This window comes from Punica granatum, chromosome 7 (assembly GCF_007655135.1).
Source record: "Punica granatum isolate Tunisia-2019 chromosome 7, ASM765513v2, whole genome shotgun sequence".
NCBI lineage: Eukaryota > Viridiplantae > Streptophyta > Magnoliopsida > Myrtales > Lythraceae > Punica > Punica granatum.
Window position 1 is genome coordinate 18,127,837 of NC_045133.1, and position 25,768 is coordinate 18,153,604.

A 25,768-nucleotide genomic window follows, 5' to 3' on the forward strand; every position below is an offset into this window, starting at 1 on the left:
CATTACAGTTTAGGATCTCGGAATCAAATTGTAGCTCAAGCCTTGGTGCATCGACAAACTTAAAAAGGTGTGATTTCACCGCGAGAAAGTGCGAATACATGAGATCTGAAAGCAATTATCCTTAAATTGTTTATGCAATTATTCTGTATTTTTTAAGCTCGTTCATCATCTGTCCCTTCCACCATGGAGTTTCCTTCATGGCAGATTCCTTCCCGAGCCGGCGCTTCCCTAAGTACAAAAGATGCCGTTATCGTAATGATTAATAAATAAAATGTCACTTTTGGCTTGATTATGACATATTTACCATTGTCGAATTCTTTATGCACAATGTTCACTGCGTTGGTAAAGAAATTAAGTTTGATTTGAGGAGATGAAAATAAAAGTAGTTAGAAAAATATGTAAAAGAATTTAAAGGAAAAGATAAAAAATTAATGATTGTATTATTAAATTGAGGAATAAATATAAATTGAGAAAAGAAAATGCATTGAATAATTAATAGAATTTGTGATTAAAAATTAATTTAAATAATAGATAAGAAAAAATAAGAGCGAAAATTTGAAGAAAAAGATAGAAAAGTAATAATTGTATTATTAAATTAAAGGAAAAATTAACTTAAGTTATATTAAGTTATATTTTGTTAACAAACAAAGAAGTTGTTTCCTTGCTGCCCCTTTGATTTGTCCTACAGACAACAGCAAATGCCAAATAAACTGAGAGCATCTTATCGTCAACATGTCTAAAATTCTTCCCTCGGTAATCCGATAAACGGACTTACAGAACAAAATTCTTCTCTCAGTCATCCAATAAACAGACTTACAAAACAAAATCCAGATAACACTACCAAGCAATCCCCCAAATGCACGTATAGAGCCGACCGACATGCCTCTAGAGAGCCCGACGGCACCAGCTTCCGATATAGTAAAAAAATATCAAAATCAGCTGAGATTCTCGATGCACAGTAGTGACAACAGTCGAGCAGTTGTGGCTTTGGAAGCTAAAATCATTAACAGTATATGCCATAACCCGAAGATAACACGGATGAGTTTACCTCCTTCCATATTATTCTCGAAGGACCAAGCGCATAATAAAAATCAACGCAAAGTAGCAGTTACGACAATTACTGAGTGCATAATCCAGAGATTGAATAGATATTCATTTTCGAATCCGCTACAAAGCTGATTTAATACTGTGTCACCAAATCAAACCAAACTCAACACATCAAAGGAACTGACTATAGTTATGGAGGTGAAGAGGTAAAAAGAGTACAGCTGACTGTAACTGCCTAAAACAATTTCACAAATTCGTATAGAACCCTCCAACATCAGGAAGCTCAAGAAGATCAACAGGAGGGTCCACATATCAACTCTTAAGCTACAAATTGATTGATTAATGCTCAGAGAAAACCGGAATAACCATCAAAGCAACATATTCTTACCAGAGTCTCTGAAAGGGTTCGCAAAAGTCTGAGGGGATTCCCCTCCTTCAATCAATCTTCACTGAAGAGAAAAGGTAGTGGACAAAGTAGAATGATGTCAGGAAGCCAACAGTCCCGGTAGACAGCATGATAGCAACGGCCATTATCAGTGAGTAACCGAGGTAAAGCATTGCAGACACCGGCCCGCTTAGACTCTTGAGGTCGAAAACCAAGTAGTTGATCGAGTACAGGAATACGTAGAGAGCAACCGAACCAGAAGCATAGAAAGCTTTCCACCACCATCTCCAGTCCTCCACACAGAGATGCATGTAAGTGAGGACCAGAGAGACCTCGGCACAAACAACTATTAGCATCGTGAGTACGATGAGAAGGAACCCGAAGACATAGTAGAACCTCCCGAGCCAGATGCTAGAGAGAATGAAGAAGAGCTCGATGAAGAGGGTACCAAAGGGGAGGGTCCCAGCTCCAAGAACAAGAAGCCATGAGGGGTATTTACGGGCAGGGATTTCTCGTGGGATTTGGTTGGTCCGGACAGGATATTGGATTGCTTCAGCTCGGGTTCCCAGAAATCCTCCCAAGAGGGTGAGCGGAACAGAAACGCAGAACCAGAGGGAGAAGAGAATGAAGTAGAGGGAAATGGGAATTGCTCCAGTACTTTTGCTTCCCCAGAGTAAGAAATTGAGAACTGTGAGAATAACAAATACTATTCCAGGGAAGAAGCAGGCGATAGACCATGAGACCGAACGCCACCCCTCAGAGGTTCCTTTGATGGTTCTCCACAGGCGGACCCCAACATAACCAGCAGCAATTCCAAGGAAGAGGTAAAGGATGATCATTCCTGTCAACAGCATTCCCCGAGAAGCAGGGGACATGAAGCCCAGAGCAGCAAATACAATCGTAACAGCTGCCATTCCCAAGATCTGAACTCCATCCCCAATCATCACGCACAGAAGCTTGGAGCACTCAGGCTCTCTGAAAACATCACCCACAACAAGCTTCCAACCTGAGAGTTCCTCATTCATCTGTGCTTGAGCCTCTTTGTCCAGTTCCTCATACCTAGTCAGATCTCTTCTCACCGTCCTAAGGAAAATCACAAAGACAATGCCTGCTAAGAAGAAGATCACCATCAATGAATTGAGGATCGAGAACCAGTGAACCCGAGCTCCTTCCATCTTCAGATAAGCATCCCACCGTGAAGGCCACCTGATATCACTCTTCACGAATTCGACTTCATAAGTGAATGTCACTCTCTCTTGTTCCCTTATTATTTGTGACTTTTCAAGCTCTGAAGGGCAGTTTACTGGATCGACTTTATCGTACATGTTATGTTTTGACATTTTCTCAGGATCATACTTAACACTGCAGGGATAAACCTCAAACCCAACAATTTCAAATCCAGAAGCCTTCTTCTTGTCAGCTTCTGAGATCACACCCAACCCTTCTTCCCCAGTACCTATAATCTCCACACCGCTCCCTTCATATTCGTGAACCAAGACCCTGAACCTGAGGTGATTGATGATGTAATCTTCTTTGCTATCCGACGGTGTATACCCAACAGGAAAACCGGTCCACTGTATGGTGATCCCCTTCTGATTGGCATATCTCATTGCAGGCAAGTTATCAAGAATCATGTTGACCTGATAGAGATCACGAGTCCTCTGTTTCAAGAGCTTCACCTCCTTCTCTTTCAACCCCTTAGTAGTACAGAGGTAAACTGACTCATTCACATTCATTCGGAATCGATAAGGAGAGTTGTCAATCTGATCTCCCATGAGAAGCTCTCCAAGGTTCTCGGCACTCTTCTTAAGGCCATCCTGTGGCTGGCAGTAAGGTAGACTGTAATAGTTGAAAGGAAGCTCTGTTTCAATAGATGTCAAGGAATTGACTTTGGCATATATCTTATCACCCGTGGAGTATGTGTGCATGTAGCTTCCAGGCAGATAGAACCCATAGCAGCCATGGGAAAAGAGAACCAATCCGAAAAGGAAAATCCACTTGCAGTTCAAAGGCATCATAGATCTTCAAATAGCAGCCCCAATACAAGGACAGCACGAGATCTTATCTTCCAAACACCGGGCCCAATATTAGGCTACAACAATTACAGAATATGATGAAAATGGCATCGGATCTGCAATCTACAAAAAGTATACCGGTAAGTACCACGAAAACATCACATTGCAAAATCAAAAGGTAGACGAAAACCCATTTCCTAGCTTGACAAGATTAATGAATAACCAACTACTAATAGAAAAACAGAGGGTTATCAATCTAGCACATGAGGATTAATTCTTTTCTAGTGCAAATTAGGAAAGAACCATCGTTCTAGATAATTTCCTCCTCTCGAATGACTTCAGATGTTCTGTCATGAATATCGAAGCAGAAGAACCGCAGCTCATTAATTCAGAACAATCCATTGCTAGAAGAACCATACCCCCATCAAAATTAGTAAAGGGTTGACAGCTATGGACACTTGCAATCCTAAGTAAAGGAACAGTAGATCAGGTTCATCCTTAAACCCATGACGGCAGATTCACCGAAGCAAGACCAGTATTAAGAACACAACCAAAAATTTCACCAAATTCTACACAAATAACATCAAACAGATCCAGAGGAATATAAGCTCTGAACACCAAGCAGTGAGAGGATTTAATGAGTAGCGAACGTACCTCGAGCAGATCGATCTTTGGAGGCACAAGCGAAAGGATCCGTCCCCAGAGCACACTGGATCAGCTTCGAGAGCCCCGGAATGTGAACAAAACAGAGGAGGGACGTCGAGAGCCACACGGTGAGGATCGGAACTTGGAGGTGGGGCAGCTGGGGGTGGATGCAATCGGCGATGGAGGTAAGCAGATCTGTGTGGGTCTGGAGGTTGGAGAGCAAATCCCTCTTCAACAGGAGGAGCGAGAACTGAAAGCCGAAGAAGAAAGGTGGAGTCGGAGATGAAGACGACGAGGAGAGCTGGGCGGGCCTCTGACCTTTTGGGCCGACACTCTTTCCGTTTGGGCCTCCACGGCCCAAACTTTGTTTCGGATAATCACAATTTAGCCCATAAACTTTCTTCAGATATTGTCCCCCAAACTTCAGTGTACCATATGCAAGCATGAATTTGATTGATTTCGATCCAGTCATCTATCTGCAGAAAAAAGCTCGTCGTCTCGATTAGGCCTGATAAGCCGCCCCGTCTAACTGGATCCCGAAGTTCAAAATCGTAAAGTGGTAGTAAAGTAAAAAGAGGTATTGCTGCAAAATGCTGAAATGTTATTAGCTTTTGTGACCATATTAGATTCTTGTCATGACTTAATGGCCAATGTTATGTTTATCAAGGCAGAGCCAGTTACAGTTACCATCTAGGGCTAGTCAAGGACTCAAAGCAGGTGACAACAGCTGGGGTGACGCATGAAGCCATCGGTCGACTTGACTGGACATGGTGCCGCTTCAAGCCCTCACCTCAACCACCATGTAGAGGTCAGGAAAGGCCAATTCACTAGCCTCTGCCTCTGTGTATGAGGTGACCGCAAAACAAGCCGCACGTAGCCTCTTCTGGCCATTACGATCACCGGCCACACGGTCTACATAATGAGATGCAAATTGTATAAAACAATTATCATTTTATTGTTTATCGTTTAGGCTAATTGTTTTTTTCTTAATAAAGAAAGATGTTCGCTTGGTTCGCATCTCTTGGCATATGGGCAGTCCAGCCCTTCATCTGTCACCTTACCACATCGGACACAATCTCAGTGTTAACTGAGCACTTCGTAATTGTATGGTCTCATCAGGACTCCAACACAAGACACTCCATATGCACATATTTACTTCGGAAAATTACATTTAACTGCTGCTAACAGCGACTACAAGAAATCAATCCGAGAATGAGGACAGTGAAAAGATCGGCATAAAGAAAGCAAACAAGGCGATACAGACTAAACAGATGCCCTTGCTTCAGCAGATATATAATCTCGCTACTAGTGTTACAATTCAGTTGACAGACAATCCTCGAAATGCTTGGACTTGAGCCGAGGCAAAACGAAAACATGCACTCGCATTTACGTGATGTGAATAAGTTATCAGTATGGACGATACCGGCGCCCTTGGTTGCTATCGGTGTTGTGCCTTCCCCGGCTCATGCTGCCACCACTTTTGCCACCAATACCACCGCCCCGGCTACCGCCTCTTCCATGTGGAGGCGGTGGTGTATGAGGTGGACCTCCAGGTTGTTGCCTGAGGAAAGAATGAGGAGTTGTGTTAGATGCCAGATCTTATAAAGATAAATAGCCAAATAGATTAAGACCACTACGCTTACAAGACATATCCGATTCTTCCGTCGGGCAAAAGCATCGGCATCATCGCCATGCCCGCTGGAGAGGGTCCCCTACCATAGATCATTGGCTGCAAAGAAATTTCATATTTTGCTCAGGAGAAAGAGTTGTAGAGGACGAAACTAAAACAAATATTCAACACCAAAAAGAAAGTCTAGTGCTTAGCCCTCTTGACATGTTAAACTAATAAAAAAAAAACTAGATTAGTGTTCAAATAAATGCAGTATCTTCTCACTTGTGCAAAGCCTGTCGGAGCAAAGGCTGGAGCACCAAAGGGCCCACCAGGCATGCCATAACCGACTCGGAGTGGGTAACTCGGAAGAAGCCCTGCATTCTGTGAAGCAGGCCCCGCAGCAGACTTCTGGTCTGCCTGCGGCTTTGCAAGGGAACACTCTAGGACTTGTCCTGAATACCACAAGCAACCCAATCATAGTATGCTTCACAAACCATTCCCATGTACAAAAAGAACTCGGAATATTTTAGGCAGTTGATTATCATTACCATCTAGTTCATATTTCTCTGTGTTCTTCAGTGCTTTCATAGCACTTGATCTCTCTGCAAAATGGACAAACCCTATCCTGTTTCTCTCTTGTCCAGCCTTTGCCGGTGGAAGAACGATCTTAGTTATTGTCCCATGTCGCTCAAATAGCTTCTTTAGCTGATCTTGTGCCACATCTTTTGGTAGATGTTTCACATATACTGCCTTAACCTACATAATGAGTATCAAATTTCTAGTTCAATGCCCAGCAAGCAATAAACCTCCAGGACCTATGTGATTCACAGGGGAAGCAACTAAATCTGAGGAAAAGAACGTAAAGAAAGGAAATAAATTTATGTGTTGAAAAATGGCTTTTTAAAAGCCACCCCGGGAGTTCCCATCAAAATGTTTATCATAGAAAATATTGCAAAAACCAGCATCCACCCCACACATGAGCATATGATTTGTCCGCCCATCTTGACTACATGGTTTCAAAATTATAAGAATCAAGTTTAGCACAAATGCAAACTTACTGCAGTGAAAATCACAAGAAACAAAAGAGATAAGAGCAGAACCTGTGAAGCACTGGAATCAGCATTTCTAGGGTCAGCCCAGCTCACTGTGGGAGAGTTATTATCAAGTTTGAAAGATGGATTCATCATCTTCTGCCTGGAGTATTCAGCACATGCATTGTTGTAGTAATCAATAAATGCAAAGCCACGATTATTGCTTGTGTTTTTCAAATCCTGGCAATAAGATGAGAGTATCACTGTATCACTATCAATCTACATCAGCAAAAGCAAAACAACCAAAGATTTTTGCAGCAGAGAAAGACAATTTACAAAAGGATCCTGAACAGGGCTCTCACATGTAGAAGAAAAGACCAATAGAAAAAACATGGTTTGCAGTAACTAATTTAAGCTATCAACTACCTTCACCAACTCCACAGCAGTAACACCAGGTCCAACCTGCATCACAGCTTTCTTCAGATCTTCATCACTCCAGTTTCTGGGAATGTTGCCAATGAACAGTCGATGCTTTGCTTGAGATGTTGAACATCTGATCTTCTTGCCCTAGAGAAACAGAAAAGACCACTACCAAACTCAGCTAAGACATAATTATTCACAAGCTACCTCGCATCTTTGGGGAATTGGAATTAATGCATGAACCATGAAGAACAATGACCATCTGATTTTGATTTTTCACAATCAGCAGTCATAGATATGCTTATGATCTACTTAACTATTAAGCAAGAAGTGCCCGGTTAAAGTACCTTAAATTCAGTACCATTCAATTCCTTGATCGCTTTAGAAGCCAGTTCTACACTTCTAAAAGTCACAAATGCAAAGCCCTTGTTTTCAGCTGAATCTTTTCCTTTCATTATACGAACCTGCAGTGAACAACCATAGTGGTATGATTTCCCATATTGACTGCAATGAAAGAGGAACGATCATTTCAAAGAAATTAGCAGGGCATACCTCAGTAACTACTCCTATAGACTCACAAAAAGTTCTCAGTTCCTGTTCAGATGTATCTTGAGGGATTGTACCAATATAGACTTCAGAACCATGTGGCGGACGCGCAAGGAGTTCTTCAAGTTTTTTCCTCTCTTCCTCATTGACAACAATCGCCTTATAGCCTTTGAGGATTTTCCTGCCACCAGCTCCATCAGACGTATCAACATTATCATCTTCTTCCTCCTCCTCCTCTTCCTCCTCTTCAACTTCAACCTCCTCTTCTATCTCCACCTCTTCTTCTACTTCCTCAACTTCCTCTTCCTCCTCCTCCTCCTCTTCTACTTCCTCATACTCAACCTCCTCCTCCTCCTCCTCCTCCTCCTCCGGATCATTGTCTTCATCAAAATCAACCTTCTCATCAGACTCGGCTGGCTTTTCAGGTTCAACAGGTTTAGCAGCAGAAGATGCAATCCCCTTTGTCCTTGGCATCTTATGTATCTAACTAGACAAGGTTGCAAGGCAATTGTGAAGAAGGCATGGGGGGCAGAAGAATTCATGGGAAGAAGAATATGCATGTTGACAAGAGGAAACTCAATAAAAGGCCACAAGGATTAGAAGAGCATGATTCTCAATTTAGATAGTGTCATGGGATAAGACTCAAGGGAGTCACACTGTGAAAGAAGAGTAGCGATAAAAAAAGGACTGTGAACTGAGTATGGCAAGTGTTTTTGAATGACAAATATAAGGGCTGTGAAGTTCGCTGCATACAATAGAGAAATGAAATTGAGATCAGGCCAAGATTGCAGTGAGATGAGAAATGGAGAAGTCTAGAGGTCAAATCATCTCCATAATTAGGAGAAAGCACCGGGCCCATAACAATTAGAATTACTGGAGCAGCATGTGAGTATTAATAAAGTCGTAAGGACGACTCTCGTACTGCTTCTGGGTTATGGAAGTGGCATTGTCAACAGAACAAACGGTTCAAGGCTTTTTATTTAGAGTCATTCCGATTTAAAGGGATAAGACTCCCATAAAAATTGGGAGCTTCAACGCACAATAATTGTCCAATCTCACACAAATAATACCAGTTCCAAACTAAATGAACCAATCCGAGCACCATCCTGCAATAAATTGACAATAACGACTAAGATTGGAACGTATTTCACATGTTAAGCATAACAAATGCCTGACTAAAATTTGAAAAGAGACTTTGAAAGCAAAAGACTTTATGAGCAACAGCATTAAAGCTCAAATGTCTGATACATAAATATTCTACGACACATTATGTCAACTTTGCATGTCACACAAGTAAATACATAAAATGAAACATAACTGCCTGCCTCAATACTTGGAATCATAACATGTGATGAAACAAGAGAACAATCAAAACACAGCACAGGGTGTTCCTATTATAACTGAACACAGCACAGGGTGTTCCTATTATAACTGAACACTGCACAGGGTGTTCCTATTATAACTGAAAGTCTAAACAACAACAATGCAGTATCAGTTTAAACAACAACCCCCCCCCCCCCCCCACCCAAAACACCCAAAAAAAAAAAACCAAAAATAATAATAATAAATAAATAAAAAGAGAAACCAACAGAAAACTGTTTTCGCTCATCCATTAGTTCCCCGAGATACTTTCTTAGATCCTCTTTGCCATCAGTTAATAAACAAATTTCTTCAGCATTTATTTCATCTCCTATTTCGTTCACCAAATCGGCACAACACACCAATGAAACTCCAGTAGTAGATATTCGAATAAGTACACAGAAAGCAAAATACAATAACTGACAATTGCTTTAACAACCGAGATATGTCCAGCTTAGCTCTATCCCTAACCTTCAATTGAGCTGAAACCGATGAGCCTACCCACTGAAATTGGAAAATTTTTCTAAATCTATGCAGAAGAACACCAACAGACACCTGAGCAAATTGTATATTCCTACTTGATCAGCTCGTAGACGTACAAAACCAGAAATTTTTCTGTCCCCAGATCATCAAACCCCCTAGGGACCATGATTTGAGCTGTGAGTCACGGGTCAAACGCCAAATTGAAGAACCCAGCCTCAAATCAGAGAACACTAGCTGAAGAGAAACGAGAGAGAGAGAGAGAGAGAGAGAATTTACTCCGTGATCTTCCTCTACAACTGTTGACCAGCTAGTACCATGAAAACATCACATTGAAAAATCAAAAGGTAGAGGAAAACACATTTGCTAGCATGACAAGAATGATGAATATCCAGCTACTAATAGAAAAACACGGGTTTATCAATCTAGCACATGAGTATTAATTCTTTTCTCGTGCAAATTAGGAAAGAACCATCGTTCTACATAATTTACTCCTCTCGAATGACTTCAGATGTTCTGTCATGAATTTCGAAGCAGAAGAACTGCAGCTCATTAATCCAGAATAATCCATTACTAGAAGAACCATACCCCCATCAAAATTAGTAACGTTGACAGCTATGGACGCTTGCAATCCTAAGTAAAGGAACAGTAGATCAGGTTCATCCTTAAACCCATGACGGCAGATTCACCGAAGCGAGACCAGTATTAAGAACACAACCGAAAATTTCATCAAATTCTACACAAATAACACCAAGCAGAGAGAGGATTCAATGAGTCGCGAAGGTACCTCGAGCAGATCGATCTTTGGAAGTACGAGCGAAAGGATCCGCCCTCAACAACAGTGCAATCGGAGCTCGGAGGTGGGCAGGCGTGGGTGGACGCAATCGGAGATGGAGGTGAGCAGATTTGTATGGGTATGGAGGTCGGATAGGGAGTCCTTCAACAGGAGAACTGGCAAGACGAAGAGGCCCAAAAAGTCAGAGGCCCAAACAGAAAGAGCATCGGCCCAAACAGTCAAAGGCCCGCCCAGCTCTCCTCGTCGACTTCATCTCCGACTCCACCTTTCTTCTTTGTCTTCATCCCTGAGGGCGGATCCTTTCGCTTGCGCTTCCATAGATCGATCTGCTCGAGGTACCTTCGCGACTCATTGAATCCTCTCTCTGCTTGATGTTCAGAGCTTATATTCCCGGGGATCTGCGTGGTGTTAATTGTGTAGAATTTGACGAAGTTTTCGGTCGTGTTCTTAAGACTGGTCTCGCTTCGGTGAATCTGCCGTCATGGGTTTAAGGATGAACCTGATCTACTGTTCCTTCACTTAGGATTGCAAGCATTTGTAGCTGTCAGCGGTACTAATTTTGATGGGGGGTATGGTTCTTCTAGTAATGGATTGTTCTGGATTAATGAGCTGCAGTTCTTGTGCTTCGACATTCATGACAGAACATCTGAAGTCATTCGAGAGGAGTAAATTATCTAGGACGATGGTTCTTTCCTAATTGGCACGAGAAAAGAGTTAATCCTCATGTGCTAGATTGATAAACCCGCGTTGTTCTATTAGTAGCTGGATATTCATCATTCTTGTCGTGCTAGCAAATGGGTTTTCCTCTACTTTTTGATTTTGCAATGTGATGTTTTTGTTGTAGTAGACCGGATAAGATCAAGCTGAAGGATTTTATAAATGCTCCATTCTGGGTTTAAAATAGTTGGAATGTGATGGATGGTCGGTGTTGCTTTCTTGAATTTGTGTGGCCTATGATGAATGGCCGGGTTTGGTCTATGTTTGAGAGGTGATGTTGGACGGTTAAGACTGATGTCATCTGATTTTAACATCATGGTTATAACCTGATCCTTTTGCAGATGAAGAAGCAAAAGGAAAGTGTCATCGATCCCACCTCTGGGTCCGATGGGGGTCTAGATCTGAAATCTGTAATCCATCAGCATTCTCTGTTTTTTGACAAGTTAATTGAGCTCATCCCTGCAAAGTTTTACCTGCCCAATGATGACAAGGAGAGACCGTGGTTCCATGGGCTCAGTAAGGCCCAGAAGGAATCGGCGAAGAAAGAGTCAAGAGAAAACATTAAGAAAGCCAGAAGAGACCGGCTAGATCCCCAGAAATCTTCCGCTACTACTGTTGACTTGTTGATGCAGAGCTTGGAGAAGGAGAAAGAGGATTATGGGAGTGACAGAGAAGATGCAGTGGATACCAAGCTTACGGTATCCGGTAAAGAAGGCAAGGAACGTAAAGTGACATATGAAGAGCTCCAGCAACGGCTACGTAACAAAATTGAACAACTTCGTGCAGCAAGGATCACTACGAATCCCGATAAGATTAAAAGAAAGACCGAGGAGGTCGAGCAGGGAAGAAGCGGAAGAGAGATACTGAAGTAAAACCCTCGACTAGTGATGGAGGAGATAGGAAGGTGAACAAGGACATAGAAGAGGCTTCAAAGGAGCTTGCTTTTAGCCAAGTCAAGCTTGGGAACAAGGAGGAGAGGGCGAAGAAGAGGAAAAAGCTCTCGAAGGAAAAGGAGCTTGAGAGGGCAAGGAAGCTCAAGGAAGTGAAGAAGGATCCAGTGAAGGGGGAAGTGGTCTCGAAGAAGCACTCATGGAAGGCGGCAACAAGTAGGGCTGCGGGGATTAAGGTCCACGATGACCCAAAGTTACTGAAACAGAGCATTCAAAAGGAGAAGAAGAGGCACCAGAAGAATGCTGAGAAGTGGAAGGAGAGGGCCGGGACCCAGCAGAAGGGGAAGGCAGAGAAGCAGCAAAAGAGGTCAGAGCATATAGCAGAGAGAGCCCGTGAGAAGAAGCAGCGAAAGATCGCTAAGCGGGAGAAGAAGCTCTTGAGGCCTGGCTTTGAAGGCCGTAAAGTGGGATTCATTAACGAGTCTTTGGCTTCAGCTTAACTTAGGTAAACCTTGCAGCCTCTTTTGGTAAGCTTCTTTGTAGGAATACGGGATTTTACTAGTTATCTGTTGGTAGAGACTAGAATGAGGTGATGTTTTGCCCATGCATAGTCTTCCATTTTGGAATCTAATGTTAGGGACAAATATGATTAAATTCGAAAGGATATATTGTTGTATTTTGTTAAAAGCCGATCTTGTCAACATTATTAAGATCTACTGAATGATTAATTTGTTAGGCCAGGTTAGTCCCCAAGTGTTCGTGTTTGTTGCTGTTACATGTTATGTTGCCTCTAGGAGTGTAAATAAAAGTCCGAAAACCCGAAAAACCCAAACCTAACTGAACTGAAAAACCGAAGAGATCTTTTGGGCGGGCTTTAAGGGCAAAAAACCCCACCCGAAAAATATAGGGCACCGACCTATGTAACCAGGCGGTACCCAGAACTGCTCGAATAATACTTATATCTTTACAAGAGATGAATACTTTGTATTTACGTCTATCGAAATAATAATCAGTCCAAGATGTAAGAAAAATCTGTAGAACAGAGAACTATGTTATGTTCTCTGTTTTCTGTTCTGTTACTTCTCTGTCGAGCAGAGAACTTTGTTCTGTCTGTTCTGTTCCATCTCTGTTTGCTGTTCTGTTCCTTGTTCTGTTCAGCTCCTTCTCTGTTATGTACAGAGAACACAGAACTAGTTCGCCTTGTTATCTATTATGTTTGTTCTTTCAATATTTTCCTCTCTTCCAATATATGGATTCATTATTGTTTGTTAATCTTATTAAGGACATTTATTAGTCGAAGATGAAGGTATGGGGCTTGAAGATTCTGAAGTTATGGATTTGGATGTTTAACTTGCAATGCTTAGACTTGTTATTTGTTTTGGACTTGTGGTGGTGCTCTTCATTAGAGTCTCTGCACTTGGAAGTTGTAAGGTTAGTCGGTTTTGGACTTCTTAAATTCGTTGTATTGTATGTGGTGGATTATGTTCTTATTAATGCGATGTTTGCACTTGTTACTTGCTTTGTAGTTGTTTTGAACTTTTTACGTTTGTATGGATTAAGCCATAATCTCTTTATCTCTTCGGTTCCCGAAAAACCGAAGTTATGAGTTTTTTTTTTTAAATCATCAAATAGTTTTAGGGTTGTTTTTTTATTATTAAAAAATCGGTCCGAACTAAATGGCGACCGAGAATTTTCCCCAAAAACCACCTGTACCCACCCATTTACATCCCTAGTTGCCTCTCCGCTTTCTAATTTTGTGATTTCAGGGGCTTTGTCACATCGTGGTCTTCTCATAATCGTATGTTTTCACTCTGAAATTGAACCCAAAGCCTTCTACATGCGCATATTTACCTCTTAAATGTCACCATCGAATGGACATACGAGAGTAAGGATTGATGATGAAGGATCGGCCTAGAGAAAGCAGATAGAAGCAGTAGTGTAGGTCGGCATAGAGAAAGCAGATTGAAGCCCTTGAGCAGGCATATAATGATGCTACTGGTGTTACATATCAGTTGGCAGATCGAAGAGGTTTCGGATTGAAACAAGGTGGGATAATAGAAACCAGATTGCGAACAAGTTACTAATAAGGGCGACACGGCAGCCTCGGCTGTTGTCAGTCATGTCTAGTCCCCTGCTCGAGTTGCCACTAAAAGAAGACTGCTTACAAGAAGTATCCGATGGAAGAAGTATCTTCCGTCGTGCACAAGCATTGGCTATGAACCTTCCTGGTGGCGCATATGACTCCAGGAAATAAGTACCTTTGCTCATGAACATCTTCGTTCTCGAATCATAGTTGCGAATCAGATTTTGGTGTCTTGTCTTACCTAGTCAATCGGACAATATAAATTGGTATCATTTAAAGTATATAATCGCGATAGTCCAAAGGACGTTATATCTAATTTGCACAAAATGACTTAGGAGTGCACCTGACCTCACATTATTATTATTATCGTTATCGTTATGGTTATATGTATTATTTAGTTATAAATAATTGAGACTCATGAAATTAGTAGGATTTAATAGGAAATTGAAATAAATTATATGAGTTTCAATGGTAAAAATCAAAGTGTTTTTTTACCTAAAAAAGCATGAACTTTCTCAAAAATTCACAATCAAGCATAAACTTTGAAATTTTTTTAAAAAAAGCATGAACTTTTTCAAAAGTTCACAACATAGCATGCCGTTAGGTTCAGTCCAATCATGGCCGTCAAATGCAGATGTGGCCGTTAAGTGTGGTCTAACTGGCCATTAAATGCCACATAGACGCAGCTGAACTTTCTCAAAAGTTCACAATCCTGCATAAACTTTGAAATTTTTGTTTTTTAGTTGGATTATTTGTATTTGGCAGATATGCCAACAAGAAAAATGCAAGTGTTTGTAAATTATCTGGACATATTGGAATCTGTTTTTGTTCTTCGGATTATGGAATGAATACTCAAAAGGAATGGGAAACCATGATTTAAAGGATTGTTCGAGAAGTCATTCATATAGCCACACCTAGGTGTGTCAGAAAATGAACTAAGTATATTTATTCAACTATGAAAAATTGTAAAAATATATTTATTTTGTAAAAATTTGAATATTTATTCAGGAAAGTTATTAAGAGAATTCATTGTCATAATAAAAATATAGAAATTACCTAAGAGTTTTTATTTTCTAAAAAATCTTCAATATCTAATCTATTTTTAATATAGTAATTCAATATTTTTTAAACTAAAATAATAATTTTAGAGAATTAAAAAAATAACACGTCTTGTTAGTTATTTTCATAATAAAAGATACAATTAGAAAACCCTCATAAAAGGAAAAATTATTTATCAAATATTTTTCATAGATTAGGCTATGATATTATTTTTAAATATACTTTTAGTATGAAAAATTATTGCATGGGCAAAAATAAAGATATCTAAAAACTTTTCCTTTCGTTACTCTTTTCTAAGATCATAAACTTTTAACCAAAAAATATTGATACTTTACAACGTGTGGCAATTATATATATATATATATATATATATATATATTATTGTCTTTAACTTTAATTTAAATATACTCAATGCTTCTATCATATGAGTAAATTTAATTTTGCACAAGGGCAAACTACCTATTATCGAAATAGAAAGAATCATTAAAAAAATAAAATTGCCTTTTCAATCAAATAAAAAGCCCTAAAGCAAACGTATTGGTATTGGGTAGAAAATGATCAAACTGATCAATGCATGAATCATTAAATTAGATAAAATTTGAAAATATGTTAATAATTTAAATTGTATAAAATAACCTATCTATGTAATAATAAGGGGATAAAATTATAAATTAATTTGAAAAAAGAAATTATAAATCCAAAAGTCATTTATGCAAGAAACTTAAAAGGGATGGGCTATCATGAACTACGAGTGCTCAGGAGCCTACTCTTAAGTTCTTCGTTGAACGAATCAGGTCATCTTATGAGAGTAATCCAAATTGATATATATATATATATATATATATATTCTTGAAATTTATGGATATTGTGATTCACTTCTTCCAATTAAATTTTTAATTCATAATTACTGTGTTGTTCCTTTGAAAATGATATTCAATTACCAATTGAAAAAAATTCTTCACCTTCATGAAATTATTTTGGCTGATTTGTGCAAAGTTAATAAAATATCACAAAATTATTCATTCGAAGCAATGCTTCACCTCCGCAATTGGATTGCTGGTGGTCCTAAATTCACACCTCTTAATAAAATTAGGTGAAAGAGTTTAATTTTCTAAAATTACTAAATTAATTTATCCTTTGTTTATTACATTTAAGAAGGTGAGTATAGAACACTTAACCAAGAGTCAAGGATATAGTCTAATATCCTATATGGCAAGCTCCCATCGAATGAATGGGGACCTCTCATTGCACAAGTCCGGGGAGCCAAAATTAAATACCTATAATAATAGATGTATATATTCTTGAAATTTATGGATATCGTGATCCACTTCTTCTAATTAAATTTTAATTCTTAATTACTGCATTGTTCCTTTGAAAATTATATTCAATTACCAATTGAAAAAAATTCTTCACCTCCATAAAATTATTTTGTTGATTTGCGCAAGGTTAATAAAATATCATGAAATCTCTTCACTCGAAGCAATGCTTCACCTCCGCAATCATTCGAAGCAATGCTTCACCTCCGCAATTAGATTGCTGGTGGTCCTAAATTCACGCCTCTTAATAAAATTAGATGAAAGAGTTTAATTTTCTAAAATTATTAAATTAATTTACCCTTTGTTTATTACATTTAAGAAGGTGAGTATAAAATCCTACGTGGCAAGTCCTCATCGAATGAATGGGGGCCTCTCATTGCATAAGTCTGAGGATGCAAAATTAAATACCTATAATATAATAATAATAATAATAGATTTTCTCCCCATCTTGTTCATCTAAGAACATATATATATATATATATATATATATATCCCTACATATCACAATGTATTATATGATACGGTGTTATATTTCGTATTTGTGAATAAGAAAAAGGGTTAATTGCATAATAATTCAAGTACTATCCTTAAATTCTCAAATCTACCAATTTCTTTTTATTATTTTGACCTAAAAGATCACAAGGTCTGCTTCTGTTTCTAGATCTACCAAACCATTAATAGCTCTATCAAATTTGCTGACGTGGTCGTTAACCATACTCATGTGCCACACTAAGGAGAAATTGACACATGGGAGACAATAGAGAAGATAAAATAATATTAAGTGGACAATATTATCATGAAATCCATCTCTTTTAATTTAAATCATATCATATCTAAATTAAGAATACAAGATACTTTTGACATTTCAACCATATAATAAAAATAAGGAGGTAGTAAAAAAATTGAATTTTGCTTAAGTAATAGTAAAAGATACTGTTGTACTTATTCTACGAAGTTATGGTAATATAAACTTAGAATACTTGAAATAAGGATGTAATAAAATAGTAAATCTAAAAAAACGAATAGTTAAATTTGTCAAAAGTTTCAACAAAAAAGTAAACCTAATATATAAATAATCAAATAAATATGTCATGCATACTAATTAATAGAGTTAGTTACAAAATTGTTATTGAACTATTCTAAAATTAGTTTGATTTTGTTAGTATATCATTGATTATAATATAAAATTAATCATAGGAGACATTTTATTATATGAAGAAGCAAACATGTGTTCCAAAAATCAGAATATAATAGTTATAAGAAGTGAAATATAACTGTGTTAAAGATACAACGCAAAGGATGCAACACTACAAAATAATTTATGGATCACATATATAATTTACATGAAAAACTATAAGCTATTGATTTTATGATTTTATGGTCACATAGGAGAAAAAAAACTTTATGCACAATATATGTACTTAGGCTCATCAATAACAAAATATAAAAAAGATATATGGATATCATAAAACTTGTTTTCAAAATAAAGTTGGAAATTACAAATTTCAATTGTAATTTTGAAATTAAAGTACATGTGATAAATCTGAATTAACAATTAACTTGTATAGATTATAAATATTAAATGAGAGGTTAGTTGCAAAGTTATTATTAAACTAATTAAATTTCTATAACTTTTAATATAAAAAGTTATGAAAAATTACTGTCTCAAACTTGAAATTAATATAATGAAAAATATTATTGATCTTAATAAAAATTAGTCTTTCAAAAAAAAAATTACATTGTAAGAAAGAATATATATATATATATATATATAAATGAACATATACAACGCACGGCCAAAAGCCTAGCATGTATTTATGTTGGTCTATAGAAAAAGAGAAAATTCCACCTCAATTGATAATACATGGGTGAACTTGAGAACTAAAATTGGAATAGCTAGGATAATTTTTCGCAACGTGACAATTTACCATTTTTCCATCTAGAGTAATAATATTAATATTTATCAATCGCCCAAATGAGGATATTAATTTACAAGATTAAAAATGATGTAGCGATCAAAAATCCGGTAAACAAATGCAATCCTCTCGTTCTTATTTAAGAGGAGATTTTGTGAAGAAAAATGGATTGGAAATAGGAGACACCAACACCATTTTGTGAGTTAATTCCTTACCTTTTTCATGAATTATTAATACCACGTTTTTTTGGTTTGAGTAACATAATTTTACTTGTTTGGAAGTTTTAATTTACTGTGCATGGAGAGAATTGAGGATAAGGAAGAGTAATTAGGGAAAATCTGTTAAGCTAAATGACAAAAAGAAGTTCTTTTAATTATTTTTCATGTTACAGCTGGGATTAAAGCTTTTTCCCTTCACGGCTCCTCTATATCCATTCAATAGAGCTAACTTTCTCAATTATGAAAATTCCGTTCCTTCTGTACTTTAAGGCTGTTGCCTTCCTTTTGCTATCGGGGGGAAAAAAAAAGTTCCATTCCTAATAAGGAGGAAAAAGAATCCAAACTAGAACGAATTTTTTCCCCATTTAATTAAGTTACTAAATTGAAGAGACAATCTAGAAGAAGACGACAAAGTATTGCATTCAAAAGAAGAAAAAAAAAAGCCTCCATATTACCGTACACCTAACTGTAAAGTGAATTTAACAAATTAATTTGTCGATGAACTTGGATCCTTTCGCACTCTATAATGAAACGGCATGCATCAAGGCTTTTCTACATTATTGTAAAGTGAAGTTAACGCATCAGTATAATAAAAGAATTTGTATTCTCTCACGATCTATAGAGAAAGGGCAAGCATAGAGAGTTTTCTGGACTATTGATAATTGGCAATTCATTTTCATAACATTTAAAAAATAGAATCATAACAGCCGTCGTATATCAATTGATGTTATTTAATCTCTAGATGGAAAGAGGGTAAATTGTCGCGTTGCAAATGATTATCCGAGCTATTCCACTCTTAGTTCTCAAGTTTACCTATGTATTATCAATTGAAGTGGAATTTTCTCTTTTCTTGTAGCCCAACATACACACGTATAAGTCCCTAATTCAAACTTATAACCATTCAAAGAAGCCACATTTTGGTAAATATGAGAACATAAGCACATTATGTGATTTTTGAAAGAAGCTATATTTTGGTATATGTGGGAAAAGAAGCAAATTATGTAATATTCAAGTAAAAAACTTTGGGTATGCCATCCACGTAAGCAACCATGTGCCAATAAGTACCGTTAATTACCACGCCAACAAATTTGATGATACAATTAACGGTTTGGTAGATAGGGAAACATAAGCAAACTTTGTGATCTTTTAGGTATAAAAAAATGATAGTTCTGAAAATTTAAGGAAAGTAACTGAATTTTTATGCCATTAACCCTACGAAAGATAGTATCCTTTTAATTGATGATATATCAGGTAGGTTTTTATCTGAAACAGGCCTTAGTTCTATCTATATATAAATTAAAGAGCTTTCTCTCCATTTGAACATCCAATATGAAAAAAGACAAAAACTTAAAGATTTTTCTAGCATAAAAATTTATTTTCCTAGTTGGTTCTCGAATGGCATGTTCGTGTCCGTATTGTAAGAGAAAAGCATGCTTTATTATCAATCAATGCCAGAAAGTACGTTTTCACTACTTAATCGTGGCCTATCCCAATTTAAAGATTTTCTAACATTTCATCCTACTTATTATCTAACAAAAGAGGGCATGGGTCCAAAACTTGCATCATGGAGATTCCATCCAAGACTTCAGGTTTCTAAAGAGTTTTTCCCTAAAAAGGCATCTCTTAAAAGAAATATATATATATATATATATATGTATATATCATTGCTTTTATAATCTAGCCAAGACTCTTGTTTCTATTCGATAGGAGATTCATCACTAACCTTTTTTAATAATTATTTTTTTGCATTATGGTAAGATTTCTAGAATAAAACTCAGTCTAAATTCCTTCCCGAATAGGTCCAAGTCTAGAGTATTCATGAGGATAGCTTGATACAGTCTCTCAACAAGATCTGAATATAAGACTCTACAGAAATAAACTGTATTTTCATCGCAGTCAGCATATTAAGCTAACAAAATTTTGAGTTTAATTTTAAAATTTTACAACAATAAGACACGAGGTTATTTTGTTAATGATCTTCATGACCCCAATAGCCCACAAATCATGGGAATGTTTCCTTTTCTAAAGAATAAAAATTCATAATGTAAAGTTTCCCCATTCTTATCTCTCTCTTTTTTTTTAAACAATGGTCAGGACTTTTTGGGCAAAACCCAGCCTAATTCCTCCCAAGTCGATATAAACAAGTTATTCATGTACGTCTAACGTATTCATGAGAATTACTTTTTAAAATCACGCAACAAATTTGAACCCCAAAACACTTCACTTGCCATTTGAACCATCGTCCCACCCAGTTGTCTACAGAAAAAAAAAATTATGGAGAAGAATTTAAAAATTTTCTCAAACATTACTTTCAAGTCGAGAGCAACAATTGGAAAGTAGTGTCATTATTATTAAGTTGATGATTAATTTTCTGACCCCAACAATCCACAAATGATGGGAATGTTTTCAAAGGAACCCCACCCCATCTCCTTCTCTTGAACCGCAAGCAAAGTTGAGAATCATATATCTCCACCAATTTGACCTTTGACCTGTATTTGCATCATCATAGCTTGGCAGTTTCTTTTCCTAAAGGATAAAATTTCATAATCTAAATAGCACGAGCAATCCAAAAGTAGATTGGTAATATCATCGATCCTCTTATATGCCCCCTTTTTCTTTTAATATTGTTATGTGAATTATGCTACACCCTTTGATTCGGAAGAGTCGAACCGATGGAGATATCATTCTCGTAATTATCATGAAATGCAAGGGCACTTTAATTATCAAATGGGTCAAAGGATATTTCCTGGAAACTTTTCGAGGAAATATAATTTCCCTTTTGTTATCGCTTTTTAACGTGAAAGTGCTGCACCATAACCATAAAAGAAAAAATAAGTGTACAATTTATCTCCCCAAAAAAATGAGAGAATGATTCTGGTATAAAACCCATGTTCTCCTCATATTAAGCAAATTAACCCAGTTTCCTAGTCAATTGCACTTAGCTCTAACTAAAATATATTGAATTTTGCTTATGTATTGAATTAATTTTAAATGTTCCTATCACGTCATGATGTGAGGAAAAATCAATAAAATTACTATAATTAATAATTTTAACTTAGAGTAAAAGGCAGTTTGCCCCATAACCTCCGGGGACCTTTCAAATTTGGCACATTTGCAGGCCTCCCCCACAAAATGAGCACATTGCCTTCTACGGTCACTTTTTGGGCAAAAAATGAGACTCATGACAAGCACATGAGTTCTCAAGGGTAAAAAATTCAATTGACAATAAAGAATATTAAAAATTAAATAAAAGAAACAAGAAGAACAGACCCAAAAACCCTTGATCGGGGAGGAGGGTCCCATCGTCGGCCATTAACGATCCTTCTTGGGTTTTATTTCGAGCCGCAAAGAAGGAAAAAAACAAAAAAGGTGTCCTTGAATTTGGATGATTATCAAGAAAACTTCAGGATCAATGTCTGCGGGCTTTATTTCGATAGCCGCCTTTAATCCACTCTCAATCATCGTTGACAATCAGAGAATGACAATTGAGCAGGGAGCCCGTCAAAGAGAGTCCACCCCTGGCGAGGGATTTGATTTTTTTTATATACAAAAATGAAAAATATATCATTTGATATTTTTTTAATTATTAAATGATTTTTTTGCCCAAAGAAAAGTCTTGTGTCGGGCATGTAATTCGTTCTGATCGCAAAAATGGCCGGAGAGTGGTACAGTGCTTATTTTTCATGAGGTCGGGGCACATTGCAAAAATTTATAGGTTAGAGGACAAATGCTATCTACCACTAAATATAAGGGGACAAACTGCTTTTTAATCATTAATTTATGATTGTTAATCACATGATTAACACCCATTTATCTATTTGATGCAATCTAATCGATACTTTTTTGCATCAGATGACAAGATAGAATTATAAAAATTCTTCCGAATTAATCCATTTGGAATATTGCTGCCAGTATTTCTTGGGTGTTTGTGGGATATAATACAAAGATATATATATATATATATATATATATATTTCTATATCTGTATATATAAATAATATTAAATCCCACTCAATAAATATGGTCAAAAAGACAATTTTCTAAATAAAACAAGGTCATAAAAGTAAATGTCTAATAATATTTAGAATCCACTACCAGAAAAACAAAGTTTAGGATAAAAATATACTATTTTAAGGACAATAAGTACTATTTTAATGATATATTTGCATGAGCTAAATGTAAATAAATTGTTATGACGTAAATTCAGGTCAATAAATTGTTACTTTGATTACTAATAAACTAGTCTTTCAGCCCGCACTTGTGTGGGTACTTGTATTTTTGGAAAATACATAAGCAGATTTTAAATTATTGGATAATCCTTTGGAAATTCAAAATTCATTAATGATATTACTCAAGAGTACTTTCCAGAGAAATGATAGGGTAAAAGTTAGAAAAGTCAACGCAGGAATGTGAATGGAAGATAAACCCTTAGCTAATTACCGAGAACACTTATGAAGCTCCTCAACAAATGAGCTGGAAGCTCTCGTTGAAACTAATTTAAATTACTATATATAAAGATATTGAAATATTAATTTCCACCTATTAATACTAACGAATTCGTTGTGAATGATAAAATCTACTAATTGTTTGCATTGAATGACCTCATAATGTAACCTGATAATCAATATCAATGCAATATGAATTTTATTATAATTCCCATCAATAAAAGAAATCATAAATTTTGTGAGCATTAAAAAGTAATTATTGTGACTATTAATTTTCTTAAGATATTTTAATTGCACAAAATTTCTATATAAGTTTGCCTTGAAATTCATATGTAAGTGGGATTTTTTTTTCAATATCCAATATAAACTCTTGACTTGAGCTTCCTGTCAATTGGGCAGATATAATTTTACAAGGTAACTCATTTTTCAATTAATTTATAATGATCTTTCAAATAATTATTTGTATGTCATGTAGTATAAACCAAACGTTGTATGCCATATATATATATGTATAACTAATAAATCCATACTAACAAACTACTATTGAATTTGGTTTCTTAATTAATTTTTTGTTTGTAAAGTACGTGCTTTACATAGACATGAAAATCTAGCTTACATGTATAAGTTATGCAATTGTAGGTCTAAATTTTATGTGGAAAATACTTTCCTTTTTCCCTTATCTTATCTTTTTTCTTTTTTCTATCGGCAAATCTATGAGGGCACCGAAGACCACTTGCATGTTGCATCTAGAGCAGTAGCGGTGAAGAAAAGATCTTATGTCAGTGGTGAAGAAAAAGATCTTATGTCGTCATCTCATAGAAGCGACAGTGAACTTTTTGAGTGAGGATAACGTAAGAAGCAAGAGATTTTTTTAAGTAATATTTTTTCCTTTAATTAGATCATGAGATAACTTTTTTTTTGGGGGTGAAAAAGATATTTTTACTATATTTGCTACAATAATTCCTTCTAGTAGTGACTTGGTTTTAGTCATGAAAATTTTAAAATATAAAATGATTGGATATTATAAAATAAAACATCAACTTTAAGGAAAAGAAAAATATTGATCTTGACGCTTACCCAAAAAATAATGTCCATCTTGGTTCTCAACCTTTAACTCTTTTTATTTTTTCTTTCCTAAACCTTTTTTAATGAATTTAGTCCTGAACCTTTCTTAATTTATTCAGTTTTATTTGCCATCCAATTTTTCTCTAAAAATGTTGACGTGGTATTTATTTGAAACAAAAAAATTGATTTTCAAAATATCAAGTGCCTAAAAAATTATTTTAGAAAGGGAAATGGCAAGGGATTCATAGATAGGGTTTGGAACGGCTAGATTCTTCCCAAACCCAAACCCTTTAGAAAGGGTTGGCCTTTAAACCCTTCCTAAGCCCCGTTAAGAATTTAAAGAAAAATACACAAACCTTTCCCACTAAGATAACGGGCTCCCATCGGGAACCTATTATTTACCCGTTAATAGACTCTTAACCATTATATGAAGACTAGAAATAACAGAAATAACAGAACAAATATTTAATCAAACTAGTTTCAAGATAAAAGTACGACCTAAATTTACATGACTTCTAAAAAAGTTTCTATTCCTCAAGTTTCACCAATAACATAAAAAAATGAAGCTGATGCTTCTTAGTCCAATAAAAGAAGAATAAAAAAGATCACTTAGCCAACTCTTCCAGTGCGTTTGATTTCAGAATTAAAGTTTTGAATTTGTAACTTTGATTTTGATTGTGGAAAAAGACAAAAAAAATACAAGGCCTATGGACCCCATCATTTTTGTTGTGTAGTGTATTAGGTAGTATATGGGATTGTATATCAAATAACATATGGGGCTCAACAGTTTGACTTTGGAAAAGTATGTTTTGTTGTGTAATGTGTTGAGTTAAAGTTAAAGTTAAAATTTTAAATCGTGACTTCGAAACCAAACGGAACGTATAATATTTTTACTGATTTTTCTAGTATTTCTAAATTTAGATACTATTTTCCATTCTCTCTCTCTCTCTTTTTCTTTTTTGGGAATTTAGTGGTTCCTGTTCATTAATAGCTAGTAAGTGCCTTCAACGCCATCCCAACCACTACGTGCGAACTTTCCAATTCTCAATAAATACCATCAACCGTCGTCTTATCAGCTAATAACTCCATTTTTGGTGAACTTTTACCAGAATTCTTTGATTTACAATTTACCTTTTCAAGGAATTTTATAAGAAGCAATTACTTTCACTATAATTACCCATCTGGCTTGAAATTTTTTTTAATTGCAAATAATTTTTTCGAAAGTGTGTGAGATCAATAAATATTTATAAAACTTCATGCTTCTTCGGACAAATTTCTACTCATGAATAACGAATATTAACATAATAATAGAAAATAAAATATATAAATTTAAAATGTCCTATAGAATAATTGCACCAAGCTTTCCTTGACGCAGAACCATTTTCAGGGAGAAAATACTAGTCATAAATTGAAGAGTATTTTTTTTTCTTGGGCTAATTTTACGGAGATTCGAGCATTAATACGACATGATAATTGAATAGATTAAGAAGATATTTCCCGTTGTTATGTAAAATAATACGTGACATCGCCATTGAATTGCAAGCCAGAATCTGAATAATCAATATTAAATGATTTATTCTAATCATATGGAGAACATGTAAAACTTATATCATCTAATGGTCTTATTTTAATTTCTACGGGGTTATATAACATGGGAGAGTTAGATAAGTGGATTGATTTATAATAACTAATAAGGTATATTATTCTAATTGTACTTGCTCAA

General features: G+C 36.2%; 4 protein-coding genes across 10 annotated transcripts; 2 read left to right on the forward strand and 2 right to left on the reverse strand.

Moving 5' to 3' along the window:
* Positions 1 to 50: 50 nt before the first annotated feature.
* On the reverse strand, positions 51 to 4,335 carry LOC116213833 (transmembrane 9 superfamily member 12). 3 transcript variants are annotated; one of them, XM_031548918.1, is made up of 3 exons: positions 4,102 to 4,335; positions 1,436 to 3,570; positions 51 to 228 (listed from the first exon to the last, which is right to left on the reverse strand). In XM_031548918.1, exon 2 carries the CDS (start codon positions 3,448 to 3,450, stop codon positions 1,483 to 1,485), a length of 1,968 nt encoding a protein of 655 aa, XP_031404778.1. In that variant the 5' UTR covers positions 3,451 to 3,570; positions 4,102 to 4,335; the 3' UTR covers positions 51 to 228; positions 1,436 to 1,482. The 3 variants fall into 3 exon arrangements, with proteins under 3 accessions (XP_031404778.1, XP_031404779.1, XP_031404777.1); XM_031548919.1 differs by lacking the exon at positions 51 to 228 and adding an exon at positions 722 to 907; XM_031548917.1 differs by lacking the exon at positions 51 to 228 and having other exon boundaries at positions 1,122 to 3,570.
* Positions 4,336 to 5,210: 875 nt separating this feature from the next.
* LOC116213835 (heterogeneous nuclear ribonucleoprotein Q-like) lies at positions 5,211 to 10,462 on the reverse strand. 5 transcript variants are annotated; one of them, XM_031548923.1, is made up of 10 exons: positions 10,328 to 10,459; positions 8,772 to 8,807; positions 7,708 to 8,188; positions 7,503 to 7,619; positions 7,162 to 7,302; positions 6,805 to 6,975; positions 6,253 to 6,460; positions 5,987 to 6,156; positions 5,736 to 5,821; positions 5,211 to 5,653 (listed from the first exon to the last, which is right to left on the reverse strand). In XM_031548923.1, the coding sequence occupies exons 3-10, from the start codon at positions 8,173 to 8,175 to the stop codon at positions 5,500 to 5,502; spliced, it is 1,515 nt and encodes a 504-aa protein (XP_031404783.1). In that variant the 5' UTR covers positions 8,176 to 8,188; positions 8,772 to 8,807; positions 10,328 to 10,459; the 3' UTR covers positions 5,211 to 5,499. The 5 variants fall into 5 exon arrangements, with proteins under 5 accessions (XP_031404783.1, XP_031404781.1, XP_031404785.1 ...); XM_031548921.1 differs by lacking the exon at positions 8,772 to 8,807 and having other exon boundaries at positions 10,328 to 10,462; XM_031548925.1 differs by lacking the exon at positions 8,772 to 8,807 and having other exon boundaries at positions 7,708 to 8,184; positions 10,328 to 10,460.
* On the forward strand, positions 10,414 to 10,898 carry LOC116213838. The gene is made up of 2 exons (XM_031548928.1): positions 10,414 to 10,671; positions 10,757 to 10,898. Exons 1-2 carry the CDS (start codon positions 10,431 to 10,433, stop codon positions 10,825 to 10,827), a joined length of 312 nt encoding a protein of 103 aa, XP_031404788.1. The 5' UTR covers positions 10,414 to 10,430; the 3' UTR covers positions 10,828 to 10,898.
* LOC116213837 (surfeit locus protein 6-like) lies at positions 10,764 to 13,464 on the forward strand. The gene is given in 4 exon segments (XM_031548927.1): positions 10,764 to 10,905; positions 11,395 to 11,893; positions 11,896 to 12,448; positions 13,226 to 13,464. Coding segments are annotated over 2 exon segments (1,047 nt in total). The 5' UTR covers positions 10,764 to 10,905; the 3' UTR covers positions 12,444 to 12,448; positions 13,226 to 13,464.
* Positions 13,465 to 25,768: the final 12,304 nt, after the last annotated feature.